This window comes from Leopardus geoffroyi, chromosome B1, assembly GCF_018350155.1.
Source record: "Leopardus geoffroyi isolate Oge1 chromosome B1, O.geoffroyi_Oge1_pat1.0, whole genome shotgun sequence".
Taxonomy (NCBI): Eukaryota; Metazoa; Chordata; class Mammalia; order Carnivora; family Felidae; genus Leopardus; species Leopardus geoffroyi.
The window spans coordinates 22,492,435-22,507,126 of NC_059327.1; the positions used below are offsets into that span (position 1 = coordinate 22,492,435).

Genomic DNA, 14,692 nt, shown 5'->3' on the forward strand with positions numbered 1-14,692 from the left:
TTATTTTTAATTTTTTGAGGAAACTCCATGCTGTTTTTCTATAGTGGCTGCACCAATTTACAATCGCACCAACAGAACAAACCTTCTTCTTCTCCACAGCCTCACCACCACCTATTTCTTACCTTTTTGACAACAGCCATCATAATTGAGGTGGTATCTCATAGTGGTGTTGATCTGCATTTCCCTGATGGTGAGTGATGTTGAGCATCTGTTGGCTATTTGCATGTTGTCTTTGGAAAAGTGTCGATTTAGTATTCTTCTGCATTTGCTTATCCATTTTCTTAAAACTATTTGTTAAAGAGACTCTTTTCCTCATGGAGTGTTCTGGGCCCTCCGGTCAAATTTCAGTAAATCATATATGCAGGAATTTAATTTTGGGCTGTCTATTCTGTTCCATTGGTCTCTGTGTCTGTTTTTGTGCCAGTACGATACTGTTTTTATTACTATAGCTTTGAAGTATTGTTTGAAACCTGTGTGATACCTCTGGTTTTGTTCTTTTACCTTGGGATTGCTTTAGATATTTTGGCTGTTGTGGTTCAGTACAAATTTTAGGAGTGTTTCTCCCATTTCTGTAAAAAAAAAAAAAAAAAAAGCCTTTATATTTTGATGAGGATTGCACTGAATCTGTAGATGATTTTGGGGAGTATGGATATTTTAATAGTATTATTCAGATCCATGAACAGAGAATGCATTTCCATTTGTTTGTGTTTTGATTTCTTTCAGCAAAGTCTTGGAGTTTTGTTGTACAGATGTTTCATTTCCTTGGTTAAATTTATTCCTAAGAATTTTTTTTTGTTTCTGATGTTATTATAAATTGGATTTTCTTTTTCAGATGTTTCATCATTAGTGTAAAAAATGCACCTGATTTCTGCATGTTGATTTTGTAACCTGTAACTTTACTGAAATTGTTAATTAGTTACAACAGATTTTAGTTGAGAGTTTGGGATATTCTCTCAGTGTAAGTGTGTGTGTCTGTGTGTGTGTGCATGCATATGTTCATATCGTCTACAAAGAGCAACAATATTACTTCTTCCTTTCCAATTTAGATGCCCTCTGTTTCTTTGTCTTCATTGCTCTAGCTTATTAAATAACAGTAATGCTGGCAGGCATCCTTGTCTTCTTCCTGATCTTAGAGGAAAAGCTTTCAATTCCAACTTGGTTGTGATGTATAATCCTTTTTAAGTGTTCGTGAATTTGGTTTGCTCATAGTTTGAGAAATTTTGTATCTGTACTCATCAGATATTAGTGTATACTTTTCTTGTGGTGCTTTTATCTAGTTTTGTATCATCGTAATGCTGGCCTCAGAGAATGAGTTTGGAAGTGTTCCCTACTCAATTTTTTTTTTTTTTTTTTTGGAGATTGAGAAGGATTGGTGTTAATTCTTTTATTTAAAAAAAAAAAATTATTTATGAGACAGAGCACACAAGGGCAAAGAGACAGAGGATCCAAAACAGGCTCTGTGTTGACAGCAGCGAGCCCAGGGTAGGGCTCGAACTCACGAACTGTGAGTTCATGACCTGAGCTGAAGCTGGAAGCTTAACTGACTGAGTCGCCCAGGTGCCCCAGTGTTAATTCTTACTTAAGTGTTAGGTACAATTCTCCATAGTGAAGCCATTTGGTCCTGGGGTTTTCTGCGTTGGGAGGTTTTTGATTACAGATAGAATATTTTTACTCAATTTTGATCTGTTTAGATTTTTCTATTTCTTCTTGAAACACTGTTGGCAAGTCATGTTTCTAAGAATGTATCTATTTCTTCTAAGTTATGTAATTTGTTGGCATACAATTATTAATAGAAGTCTGTTATACTATGTATTTCTGAAGTATCAGTTGTAATGTCTTCACTTTCATTTCTGAGTTGTTTACTTGAGATCACTGTCAATTCATAATTTATGCATTTATTGCTATAAACTTACCTCCTCCCAGAACTGTTTTTGCTGTATCCCATTAGTTTGGTATGTTGTAATTCCACTGTCATGTGTTTAAAGATATTTTTAATTTCCATTCTGATTTCTTTTTGACACACTGGTCGTTTAGAGGTGTGTTGTTTCCACATATTTGTGTATTTCCTCTTGTAGATAGGTAGTTTCATACCATTGTGGTCAGAAAAGAGAGTTGCCTATATGTGTTTGGGGCCTTATCAAATGATGTATCCTGAAGAATGTTCCACATGCACTTCATAAGAAAATGTGTTTTATGTTATTGGATGGAGGGTACCTGGGTGACTCAGTGAGTTGGGTGTCTGATTCTTGATTTCAGCTCAGGCTGTGATCCTAGAGTCGTGGGATAGAGCCCTGTGTTGAGCTATTTGCTGACCTTGGAGCCTGCTTGAGATTCTCTCTCTTCCCGCCCCCCCCCCCAACTCTGGCTCATGCTCTCTGTCTCTCCCCTGCTCATATGTGCTCACTCTCTCTCAAAATAAACAAACAAAAAAACTTTCAGGATACAAAGTCTGTTAGGTACAAAAAAACAAATTCTACAGGAGTGCCTGGATGGCTCAGTTGGTTAAGTGTCCAACTCTTGATTTTGGCTCAGGTCATGATCTCACAGTTGTGAGATCAAGCCCCACATAGGGCTCTGTGGTGAGTGTGGAGCCTGCTTGGGATTCTCCTCCTCCCTTTCTGCCCCTCTTCCACTTGTGCATACAGCCTCTCTCTCAAGAGAATATTAGGCTGTTGGATGGAATATCCTATCTATGTCTGTTACGTTTGTTCTAAAGTGTGGTTCAATCCCAACATGTTGATTACCTATTTGGATGATCTATTCATTGCTGACAGTGGGTTACTGAAATTCCCTATTACTGCATTTTGTTCTATTTCTTTCTTCAGATCTGTTAGTATTTACTGAATATATTTTGGCACTCTGATGTTGGGTAACATTCATAACATTCGTTATGTCTTCTTGATGTATTGACCCTTTTATCATTATATAATGACCTACTTTGTCTCTTGTTAACATTTTGGCTTGAAGTCTATTTTGCCCAATCTAAGTATGGCTAATCCCACTTTCTTTTGGTTTATACTTGCTTAGAATATCCTTCTCTGTCTCTTGATATTAAGCCCTTGTGTGTGTTTAGAGTTGAAATGAGCCTCCTACAGGCAGCGTATATTTGGGTCTTGCTTTTCAACAAAAAAAATTCATTCAGCTAGTCTGTGTCTTTTTATTGGTTATTTCAATCCAGTTCCATTTAATATGGTAAGTGATATATAAGGACTTACTACTGCCATCTTATCTTTTGTCTTCTGGTTGTTCTGTCTCCATTGTTTGTATCTTTGTGAATTTGTGGTTTTCCATGGTGATTTATTCAGTCTCCCTCATACCCCCACCCCCTTTATTTTGTCTCGTGTCTTTAGATTTTTTTACTTGTGGTTACCATGAGGCTTAGATATCTCAAATAAATTGCTATCAGCAGGGAAAAAAAAAGACTATATTCATTGACCTATAAAAGTTCTGTTTTACTCCTCACCTTTTATATTTCTAATGTCACAAAATGTTTACACTGTGAATTCATTAACAAGTTACAGTAGCTATAATTATTTAGTGCTCTTTCCTTTAACCTTCATATTATAATTAAGGGGTTAATATACTAATATAGAATTACAGTTTTTAAATTCTACCACCTTTATCAGAGTTTTATAGACTTTCATTTTTTATGCATGTGTCCAAATAGCACTTTTTCATTTCAGCTTGAAAAACAACTTTCACCATTATTTGTAAGATAGGTCTGGTGGTGTTGAGATCCTTCAACTTTTGTTTGGGAAAGCCTTTATGTATTGTTCATATCTAAAGGGTTACTGTGCCAGATAAAGTATTTTTAGCTGGCAATTTTTACCTTTCAATTTTTGAATATGTCATTCTACTCTCTCCTGGTCTGTAGTGTTTCTGCTGAGAAATCCATTGATATTCTAATAGGAAGTTCCTTTCTAGGTTACTTTCCTTTTTTTCCCTGATTTTGAACAGTTTCTTGGAAAAGATCTTTCTACACTGAGATAGTAAGACGTTCCCTTAACTTAATAGACTTACGTCTAGTTTCTTTCCCAAGTTTAGGAAGCTCTGTGCTATTACCACTTTAAAATAAACTCTGTTCCCTCCCCACTCTGTTCTCCTGATATACCAACCATTCTGATATTTGCTTGTCTGACAGAATAACAACTCTTGTAGGGTTTCTTAACTTCTTAAAAATATTAGTTCTCTCGCCTTCCAACTGAGTCATTTCTAAATTCCTATCCCCCAACTTGCTTATTCTTTCTTCTGTCTGATGTGTCCTAATCTTTATGCTTTCTACATACTCATCTTTTTAAGTTCTTGAGCTCCAGAATTTGTTTCATTCTATTTTTATAATTTAAATCTCTTTGGTTTAAAAATAAAAAAATACAACTCCTTCTGTTCATTAATTCTATTCCAGAGTCCATTGAATTGCCTAAGTTTTCTTGTAGCTAATTAAATGTCTTCATTTCTCATGAGGAAATTTTGAATTCTTTAATCAGTTGGACTACAATATTACATGCCTTGCAGTTCCACTGCTGGAGAATGATCCTTTGTGTGACACTACATTACTGTGATTTTCCAGTGGCTAATGAAGTGTGCCTCTGCTCTCCCATTTGAAGTGGCACACACCCTTCTTGTTTACTTTGTTATAAAGTTCAACAGGCTGGCAATGAGAAACTTTTCTTGTGTCCCAGAAGGTGGTGTTATAGCACGAGGTTTTGGGTTTTCTTATTGGAGCCCTTGGGAGCAGGCCTATAAAAAAAACTGGGGTTCAAAAAAAAGCTGGTGGCAAAGTGGGGGTAGGGGTGGTCTTAGCACCTGGGGCTTTGGGAGTGGGCTTGGGCCAGTAAGAGGATCCTCTAGTGGGGAAATCCCAGAGGTCCATGGGTAGACCTTGCGCTGAAATCCTGGAGCCTATAGCAAAAAACACTTTCCTTCAGGGCCCTCTGATGTTCTTGTCTCCCTCTCTCCCTTTCTTCTTCCTCCCCCGAGTCATGGGGGGGGTCCCGTCTCAGAGAGGTGGGTATTGCTGGAGAAATGGGTTCCTCCAACTGCTACCAGGCCATCTGTCCCTCACCACTTTCCTTTCCCACCTCCTCTGCCCAGAGAGGTAGCTGCTGCATGCTCTGCCCCCCACCCCCTGCAAAGCCCAGCAGGTGGCAGTGTTGCCCTCAGGAAGGGCACCATGGTGTGTTTTCCTTTTTTCTCTGCTGCCAAACTCGTCTCTGCTCTGTTTTGATGGCTTGCCAGTTTCTCCCATCAAGCTGGTTGGACCCAAAATACTCAATCTCTGGTCAGTGTACCAGTTTTGCACTCTCCAGATTATCTTTTCCGATGGCTACAAATGGGTCTGGGGCAGGTTCACAGACTCCTCTGGATCTGTGACGGTCGTCCTGGCATACTGAACAGAGGTACTTTTGTTTGGTTATAGACCTCCAATTAGTTGTAAATCAAAAACACAAAAGGAACAACTCAGAGTGCCACGATGCTGATGTCAAGTTGCTTTGTTAGGCAGAGGGTTGTCATTTTAATGTGGCAAAATTTTTCATCTTTTCCTGTGAATTTTGGTTGTTGTGTCTGCCTCATGAAATTCCTGCCCCTAAGTTCTTAAAAATGTTCTCTTTCTTGATAGCTTTAAATCAGTAATGCCACTCTTCTGTTCAGAACAATTTAATAGTTTTCCATGTCACTCTGAATAAAATAAACGGTAGGTTTCAAAATGGCCTCTAGGCCATACATGATTTGTACCCCGATCAGCTGAAATCGGTTTGACTTAGGTTTGACTTGTCTGCCTTTGTTTGCTCTTATTCTTGTCCCACTCGCTGTTTTTCCAACAAGACTGGAAACTCTCTGCCTTTGCATCTTTGTACTTCCTATTCCCCTGCTTAATGCTCTTCTCCCAATTAGGCCCATTAAGTCACATTGCTTTGAGTTTCTGCTCAAATGACAAATTATTAGAAAAGCCTCCTCCAACCTCTCTGCTTGCTTTTTTCTGCTTTTCTTCTGTAACGCTGTTTTTGAAAGAAATTTTGCATTCTTTTTTTTTTAATAACTGTTTTTCTCCTGCCACTACAATGTTAGCTCCCAAAAGGCAGTAAATTTTTGTTCATTATCTCTCTCACCCATTGTCAAACAACTCTAAGACACAGATACCCTCTTCAGTTTACCAATGAGGAAAACGATGCTTGAGCAAGGTCTGGATAACTTACGCAAAGCCAAAAAACTAGTAAGTGACAGCACAAGTCAAAAAAGCAAAAAAGAAATTGGGTAGGATGAGATCACAGGGTTAGATGAAAACAACAAGAGAAAAGGAACAAAACAGCTAGAAATGCAGGGGAAGATAATAAAGTCAGTAGCAACTCTCTTGAGGTAATAAGGTTGTCGGTTTTTTTCTTTTTTAATTAACACATCCTATAGAGCAGTTTACAAAGGTTTTCTGAAAAGGCCCAGAAAGTACAGTTGACCCTTGAAAAACATAGATTTGCATTGTTAGGGTCCACTTATATAATTTTTTTTGTTACTACAGTACAGTACTGTAAATGTACTTTCTCTTCATGATTTTCTTAATATTTTCTTTACTCTGGCTTACTTTATTTGTAAGATTAGAGTATGTAATATAACAAAATATGTGTTGATTGTTTATGTTATCAGTAAGGCTTCTAATCAACAGAAAGCTATTAATAGTTAAATTTTTGAGGAGTAAAAAGTAGTGTGTGGATTTTCAACTGTGTGGGGGGTCGGCACCCCTCACACTCATATTGTCCAAGGTTCAACTGTAGATACTTTGGTCTGTGCGAGCTGTATCACGTTATGGCTACTACTCAACTCTGCTGCTGTAGTGCAAAGTAATCATAGACAATACATAAGTGAATAGGTGTGTCTGTGTTCCAATAAAACTTTATTTACAAAAATAGTAGATAGACTGGATTTGACCCTCATTGGTCCTAGTTTGTCAACTGCTGCTACCAAAAATACTGCAAACTGTAATATCTGAGAGGAAGTTAGTTTTATTCATACTTGAAAATAAATGCAATAACTTAGTATATACTTGGATATAACCCCAAAGTAGGATTTTAAAGCAAAGGAGGGACTAAATATATGGTTGTCTTTAACTGTGAGGTAAAATATTCTGTTACAAAGCAGCAGGGTCAGAACATTTCCTGCAAACTTAAGTTTTCTAGGCTTTACCAAAAAATAAGCTGCGAACCTACTTTACGTTTGATAGTTGTAATGAAGTATGACTTCAACTGAAATGGCTTTACACTAGCCAACTTTCCCTCTCTTTTTTTAACCAAACCTTTTTGAGGCCTCTGAGTGTTGAGAATTATTTAACTTCCATTCTAATATATCAGTTTAAAAAACAGTTTGGGTAAAAAAAGAACCTACATAATACTTACCCTTTGGAAAAAAGTCACACTTGTGACGTAATTTTTAGGTAGAGTATTAATTTTTAGAAAGAGGAAAAGGTTTGACGATTATCGGTGAGACGTGATGTGTAGGGCTTCCTTCCTTGAGTAGAAGGCTGAATGACAAATGAAAGCCCCTTCAAATCTGATAGCTTCTATGGCTCTCTGTCTAACTCTGAAATAATAGCTGATTTTCTGCCATTAAACTGTGGGTGTAGCCATTTTGGCTGTATCTTATTGAAGAGTCCCAATGTTACAGTAAGAGATGGAACTATATAGTAGATAAACCATGTTTCTGAAACTTTTTCTATTGTTCTGAGATTCCTAATGTCTGCCTACACACACACACACACACACACACCTAGTCTACCTCATGTATTACTTTGCACATTTGTATTGAGTAATGTCACAGCAATACATACTTAAACTACTGTGCACACTTGAGTTTCTCTGCTGAATCTGTCAATCACCTTCTTACTGCTTAAGAAATCAAAATATTGACATAATCCCACATAAAACAGAAGCTGTTTGTATAAATTATGTACAGCACCCAGAGGCACTGAGTTATGCTACTGAATGAGTAACAAATACATTTGCACTATCTTATAATCCATTCTCAGTTATACATGATGTTAAGTTTACTGTTGCTCCTTGGAAGAGAATAAGGATTGTCAGTTTAAAGATAAATGAGAACAGATGTTGAAAAAAATGTTAGCAAGTTATAGAAGACTCAGAGAGATCTAAATCTGAAATTATCTTCAATTTTCATCCATCATTAATTTTTTTATGTAGTATGTTTTTCCTTGGAAATGACATTCTAAAACATTTGCTATCACAGATCGAAAACAAATGCAAAGTCAAATAATAATCATAATAAATAGAAAACAAATGTATTTCTCATCAGAAAAGCAAATGTGATCTTCTTTAGAATATATGTATTTTTATGTTAAAATTTTTCTACTGTGCCCTTTGCCTTTGATATTAGCCCTTTTCTTCCAACTGATATTTATCTCATGTCATCATCTTAACAACACTGTAGAACTTGAAGGATGTGGAGAGCTAAGGGACAGATCAGAGTTGAAATAAAGTAAAAGCCAACTCTAGAAGTCAGGCTTTCTGTAGCCAAAAGCACACATAGACCACAGCCTGGTGGACTCAGGCAAGATTCCAATTTCTTAGCAAGGGCTGGAAAGATTTTCATTATCCATCCTAAGTAACCTTTCATCGATCTTGTCTTCAGCATTTGTGAATATTCTCTCACATTTTATGTTTTTGTGCCTGCTGGACCTTCCACTGGAATATTCTCACTCATTCTCGGTCTGTCAAACTCCTTTTTCTATTGTATCAAAACCAACTGAAAAGTCAGTTCAAGTTTTTTAGGCATTGAGTGGCTCCTTCTTCTTTTGCTGCAATTAATTTTCTATCAGTCTACCTTCTTGTAAGCAGTGAATATCTTACATTTGCATTAGGTGTTGAAATATAACCGAATAAAAAAATAAATAAAAATGAATTTTTACTGGGAAAAATGTAAGGATTATATAAATTATTCCTAGTTCCCATATTCTGTATTAAAATGCCAAGGCACCTGGGTGGCTCAGTCGGTTAAGTATCCAACTTCGGTTCAGGTCATGATCTCATGGTCCGTGGGTTCGAGCCCCACCTTGGGTTCTGTGCTCACAGCTCAGAGCCTGGAGCCTGCTTTGGATTCTGTGTCTCCCTCTTTCTCTTCCCCTGCCCCACTCGTATTCTGTCTCTCTCAATCAAAATTAAAAACATTAAAAACAATTTTTTTAATTAAAAAAATGTCAAATATTTCTTACTCCTTTTTTATATAGTTCTCTCTTATGAACTTAGAACTGTTGTTCTTCCCCCGCCCCCAAACAGGTACTGAAAAAATAAAACACTACTAATAGGGAGAAAAATCTTATTCTTAGTAAATATGAATCTATAACCTATGAAGTCAAATGACTCCATCTGTTCTTAGGGTTTTTTCAACAAATTTTGCATATAGCAATTGCAGCTAGTAATCTGGCTTACTAAATGAGAAGGAGAAAAACCAAAAAACAGGCATATTCTCTGCAGATAAACAAAAAGTGACCATCTGGAATTTACATTTTTTTTCATATAAAGGAAAAAAATACATGATAAATTGGAAAAAATATCAGTAGACTCTGCCAAGTGAAAATAAAATCAGAAATTATTACTTTGGCTACTTCTTAACTTTCACCAATAATTTTAATGAGCCCACTATTTTAAAACAACTTTTCTCTTTCACAGGTATCTGTAAAGCAAACAAAAAATCAGGGGAAATAAAACAAGTAATTTTTGGTAGCATAAAGAGAATAAGTACTCTTAACTCTTTTATGTATTGCTGTTAAAAAATCTCTATGGAAGACTTCATACTGCTTGTGAAAGTTCTTTGCATGCTTGATGTCAATGAGCCATGAAATGAAACCTGGGAGATTCCTGCCACACAGAGATGGTCTCAACACAGCTCTTTGCTATGTACTCCTGATGTGTTCAATAGACTAGCTGCTTTGAAGGAAGTACACTACTAAAATGCTACATCAAGGATGGAAACAGGTTAGGAAAAAAAGCCTACAATAAATAAAAGCTAAAATGTCACCTGCAGTAAACAATTTGTTTCCTATCAATGTGCTTTAACACAAATCTATTTTGCTTCATAAATACATGTATATAATAGAGAAGTAAAGACTAAAGATGGCTTTCCCTTATTTTCCAACAAACAGATTTGGAAATACTTCATTTTCTCACCCAAGGCCCCTCTGATGTGCGGAAAGTATGAATCTCTTCCCATAATAAAGTCAGAAAAGAGAAGCTGGCACTTAATGATCCAGATCACGGAACTTGAGAATGTGACCTCAAATCTAGGTATTTCGGATTCTAGTCTATGAGACAAACTACAGCAAAAAACATGTTCGTAATAGTAGCTTTTTAAAAAAAGCACACGGCTAAATAAATGCAAGCAAGAAATGGGCTCTAGATCTGCACAATTCCACATATCCACACAAGTATGTGAAAGGGGGAAAGGTAAAAATGTAGAACTGATGGGAAAATAAACACAATAGCCTTTAGGGAGGACCAGATGCTTTTTGTGTGCTATCTCCTTGACTTCACACAGAAATGCCATGTGGTTACTTCAATAATCCTGATTCTATAAATGAGGATTTTGAGAGCTTCTTGAGAATCGGATGTGCCATAAGCACTTCCTACCCCTTTCCTTCACTTTAATCAATACAAGACTCAGTATATACCAATACCTGATACACTGTCCAGCACATATTATGCAAATAAAATAGATTGCTTAAATAAACTGAAGGTAGTAAATCTATATTTGCTGGTGAATTAAAAAGTGTACTGGTATAATAAGGTAGCAACATACACAAACATTAATGATATTAGTCATTTCCTTCCAGATTAAAAACAAAAACTTCAAGATGGCATGACTGAGATTTACTTATGAAATCCTATGCCACAGACCATAATAACATATATAAAACTTAACCAACAGATGATTAAAAAGAAAAGTGATTTCTAATCCTAGTTTTCCTCTAATCTAAAGCAAGCCAAGTAAACTTTATGGGTATTAGTTTTCCTACTTTTAAAATGAGGTTTGGGCCTAGATAAGTTCGAAGATTCCTTAGAAGCTTAAATAGCTCTGATTATATAAAATACTGAAAATTTGGTCTAGACTACTGCAGTTGAGTATGAATCTCAGTAACCAGGAAAGTAATCAAATGTATAAACAATACTACAGTCACCCTTTAAATCCTGATAATGACTATTTTCAACATTATAAATTTAAGGGGCACGTGGGTGCTTAAGTCAGTTAAGGGTCTGACTCTTGATTTTGGTTCAGGTCATGGTCTCACGGTTCATGTGATCGAGCCCCTTATCAGGCTCTGCACTGACAGTGTGGAGCCTGCTTGGGATTCTCCCTTGCTGCCCTCCCTAGCTCATGCTCTCACTCTCTCTCTAAATAAATACTTAAAAAAAAACACCATAAAATTAAGCTTCAAATATTTCACAAGACACACAAACATCAGTGTTCCCCAAGAAATAGTTGTTTACCTAAAGAGTGACTTTATTCCATTCTAAGAGTATTCAGAGTTTGTTTTTATTTGGACACTTTTACCTTATCTCTTTCCTATTCTCTCTTCCGACCCTTTACCCCCCCAAACCATAAATTGCTCTCTCTTATCTGATTCATAACATTTAGTCTGGTATGTCCGAAAAAAGACATCCAACCATCTTAAATCTCCCTCCTCTGACTTACCATAATGTTTAAGGGAACCAGTACTAAGATAATGTTTTCAAAGTCTGCTTTTTATATTGTAGGATACTTTTTTTCCCCCTTAGGATCCTCTAAGGTAAAACCACACAAAACTCCACAAGACTTTAACCAGAGATAACCAATACAGAGCAAAAGCTATACTCTGTGATTTCAATAGTAAAAAAAAGACAATTATAAATCTGTTAATGACTGAGAATAAAAACAAAATTATGTAACTGGAAATAATTAACCTAGGAACTGGAAAATAACAAAGTTTAAAATTTAATGTCTTTCAAAAATCTTGATTAATGTCAGGGGAAAAAAAAAAGTCACTTTGATAGCATGCAGCCTTTGTTTTGCCCTTTTCAATCCATCAGTATTTTAAAGGATACTTAGTACCAGAATAATGTGTGACTCTGCCACGAACTGAGCCTGGCTGCTTCCATGAATGTAGCTCTATAAAAGAAGACAAAGAAGCAAAAATTACAACCTAGAGACAAGCAGTTCTTTTGTACATTTTTTTTTTTTTGTAATTTGTAGTTTTATACCAGGAAGGGAAATAATGAAAAAATCGAATTAATCTTCTATATATAATTCTTTTGAATAAAATAGTTATCACCCAACATATTCATTTGTTTACAGTTATTACTGTTATTTGTAGAAAGCAACTTAATTATCAAAAGTAAATTTAATAGAACTTGTTAAACGGTTTACCACAAACACATGATTACAATGTAATGGTTATTCCAGAGTTACTGTTAAGCTGTAAGATACAAATCAAAGCAATTAAGTTTATTTTTAAGCAAAAAAAAATGACTTATCAAACATTAAATCACTCTTTTCCACATTATCCGAGTTTTAAAATAAGAAAATAGCTTTATATTAGCATTCAGTCCATTAGAGCATTCAAACTGGCTTTTTTTCAAAATGAAATTATTAAAATTTTTGCCACACTGAGAAATGTACAGTTTTCTATACCTAGTAAGAATGATTATCAGTTGATATCAGTCAATTACAGAAAATATGACACCAATCTCCATCTAGGATATTTTACTGCTGAAAACACTGACTTCCATTATTTTTGCTGTTAATCTCATGAAAATTAACTGCATTTGCTTTAAATATAAATCCTTTTCTAGGTTTTCTGATTATCAAAAAATAATTGAAGAAAAAAATAACACGTATAATCTAACTTAATGTCCTCAATTTCACAACACATTTGAAGCAGAACTATCATTTCAGAGGACCACGTTGGCCCTCTCAAAATCTGTTGTTTTTATTTTTGATAAATACAGTTGAAAGCATATATGAGTATGCTCTTATAAAGAGTAACAGAAAATTATTCCTCCTTGGACTTCATATGAGTCATGTCACCAGATTTCTCAGAAATTGAATAATCCTTCATCTGTAAACTCAGGAACTGAATTAGATAATTTGTGATCTTTTTGAAGTGTATAAAGTCTTCTGTGTTTTGTCATAAATTGTGCCCTGGTATTTTCATTAAAGGCTGTTCTTTCTACTCTGATCTAAACTGTCTTTGTTCCCGTGTCTAATCTCAGTACTTCATAGGACAGCTGTCTTATCTGAAGGTATGTTTAGGTGTGTTCTTTAAGCACAGCATCAAGCATACTGACTAAAAGAGAACCGTTTCTGTTTCATTCACAGATCCTATTACATAAATGTTCTTTGCTGACTCTATTCTTTAAATGTACTTATATGGAGACAAGCATAGCTGTGAAAATCATTAACTTAGCTGCCAGCTAATTATTAAAGGGTTTTAACATTACTAGTGAGTGACAACAGTGAAATTATGAAAAAAAAAAAACCAGGTAGCAAAACAAACACCATAAGCTATGTTTGGCATCACTTAAAGTGTGATTAGAAACTGAGACCCTCAAAACTGAGAAACAGAGACTTTATTATTCTAATTGTAACTGCGAGGAGCATAAATACAACCCCACCGAGTACTAATAACAATAGCTACCATCTATCAAACACTTACTTTGTATAAGACACTTAAAACTTTTAAATACAACAGCTTATTTAATTCTAATAATCCTACATAAGAGGTATTTTTAGTACAGCCATTTTACAGACAAGGTAACTAAGGCTTACGAGAAGTGAGAAATGTGCCCAAGTTTTCACATCTACTAGGTGTAAACTCTGGGATTTGATGTTAGGTCTCTTTGATTTCATATCCGGCGCATGTATTCTTGTTGGACATTTGTTAGACATGTTTTGTATGTTATCACATTGTATCTTATTAGCAGCCACATAAAATGATTATTATCCTGTCATCTTCCAAAGGAGAAAACTGAGATTTACAGAAATTAATTGGCTTAGGATCGTACAACTATTAATTGGTGGAATATAGACCTAAACCTGGGTCTAATGACCTCCAAGGTCCATGTCTTTTCTGGTATACAATAACTGATTAAAAGAAAATCAAGGGAAACATTTTATAAAAGCTTTATCTGGCAGTCACATAATTAACTCTTGACCATTACAATAAATAAAATGAACATTTATATAACTGACTGAAATATCTGAATATAACAATAAAGAATAATATGCTCAAGTTTATAGAACAACCTCCAAGTAGTTTGCCTATGTAAGAATAACAAATTTAGAGAAGCAAGAACGTAAGATATTTTCTGGATGAGTGGTTTCAAAATATTTGTGTTAAAGAAAGAATCTTCTCTGGTGAATGTCATCAATACCCTTCCACATTTCAAATCCTATGGTCATAACTCAGTCTTACTTGACTTTATCTGAAGAATCTGCTACATATGATTGCTTTTGTTTTTTTTTTGTTTGTTTGTTTTGTTTTTTTGTAAAATTTTCTTGACCTCTAGGATGCCACTGTTTTTAAAAATTGAAGTATAACTGAGACATATGTTATATTAGTCACTGGTGCACAACACCAATTTGACAATTCTGCACATTACTCAAAGTTCACCAAAGTGTAGTCATCATCTGTCACCATACAACATTATTACAATATTGT

General features: G+C 35.4%; 1 protein-coding gene across 9 annotated transcripts in view; it reads right to left on the minus strand.

The window, feature by feature from the left end:
• TUSC3 (tumor suppressor candidate 3) overlaps positions 1–14,692 on the minus strand; it is a 289,103-nt gene that overhangs the window by 42,066 nt on the left and 232,345 nt on the right. For all 9 annotated transcript variants that reach the window (XM_045455141.1, XM_045455177.1, XM_045455169.1 and 6 more), the window contains one exon: positions 12,078–12,141. In XM_045455141.1, the coding sequence (XP_045311097.1) occupies positions 12,078–12,141 (64 nt within the window). The remainder of the gene's footprint in view (positions 1–12,077; positions 12,142–14,692) is intronic.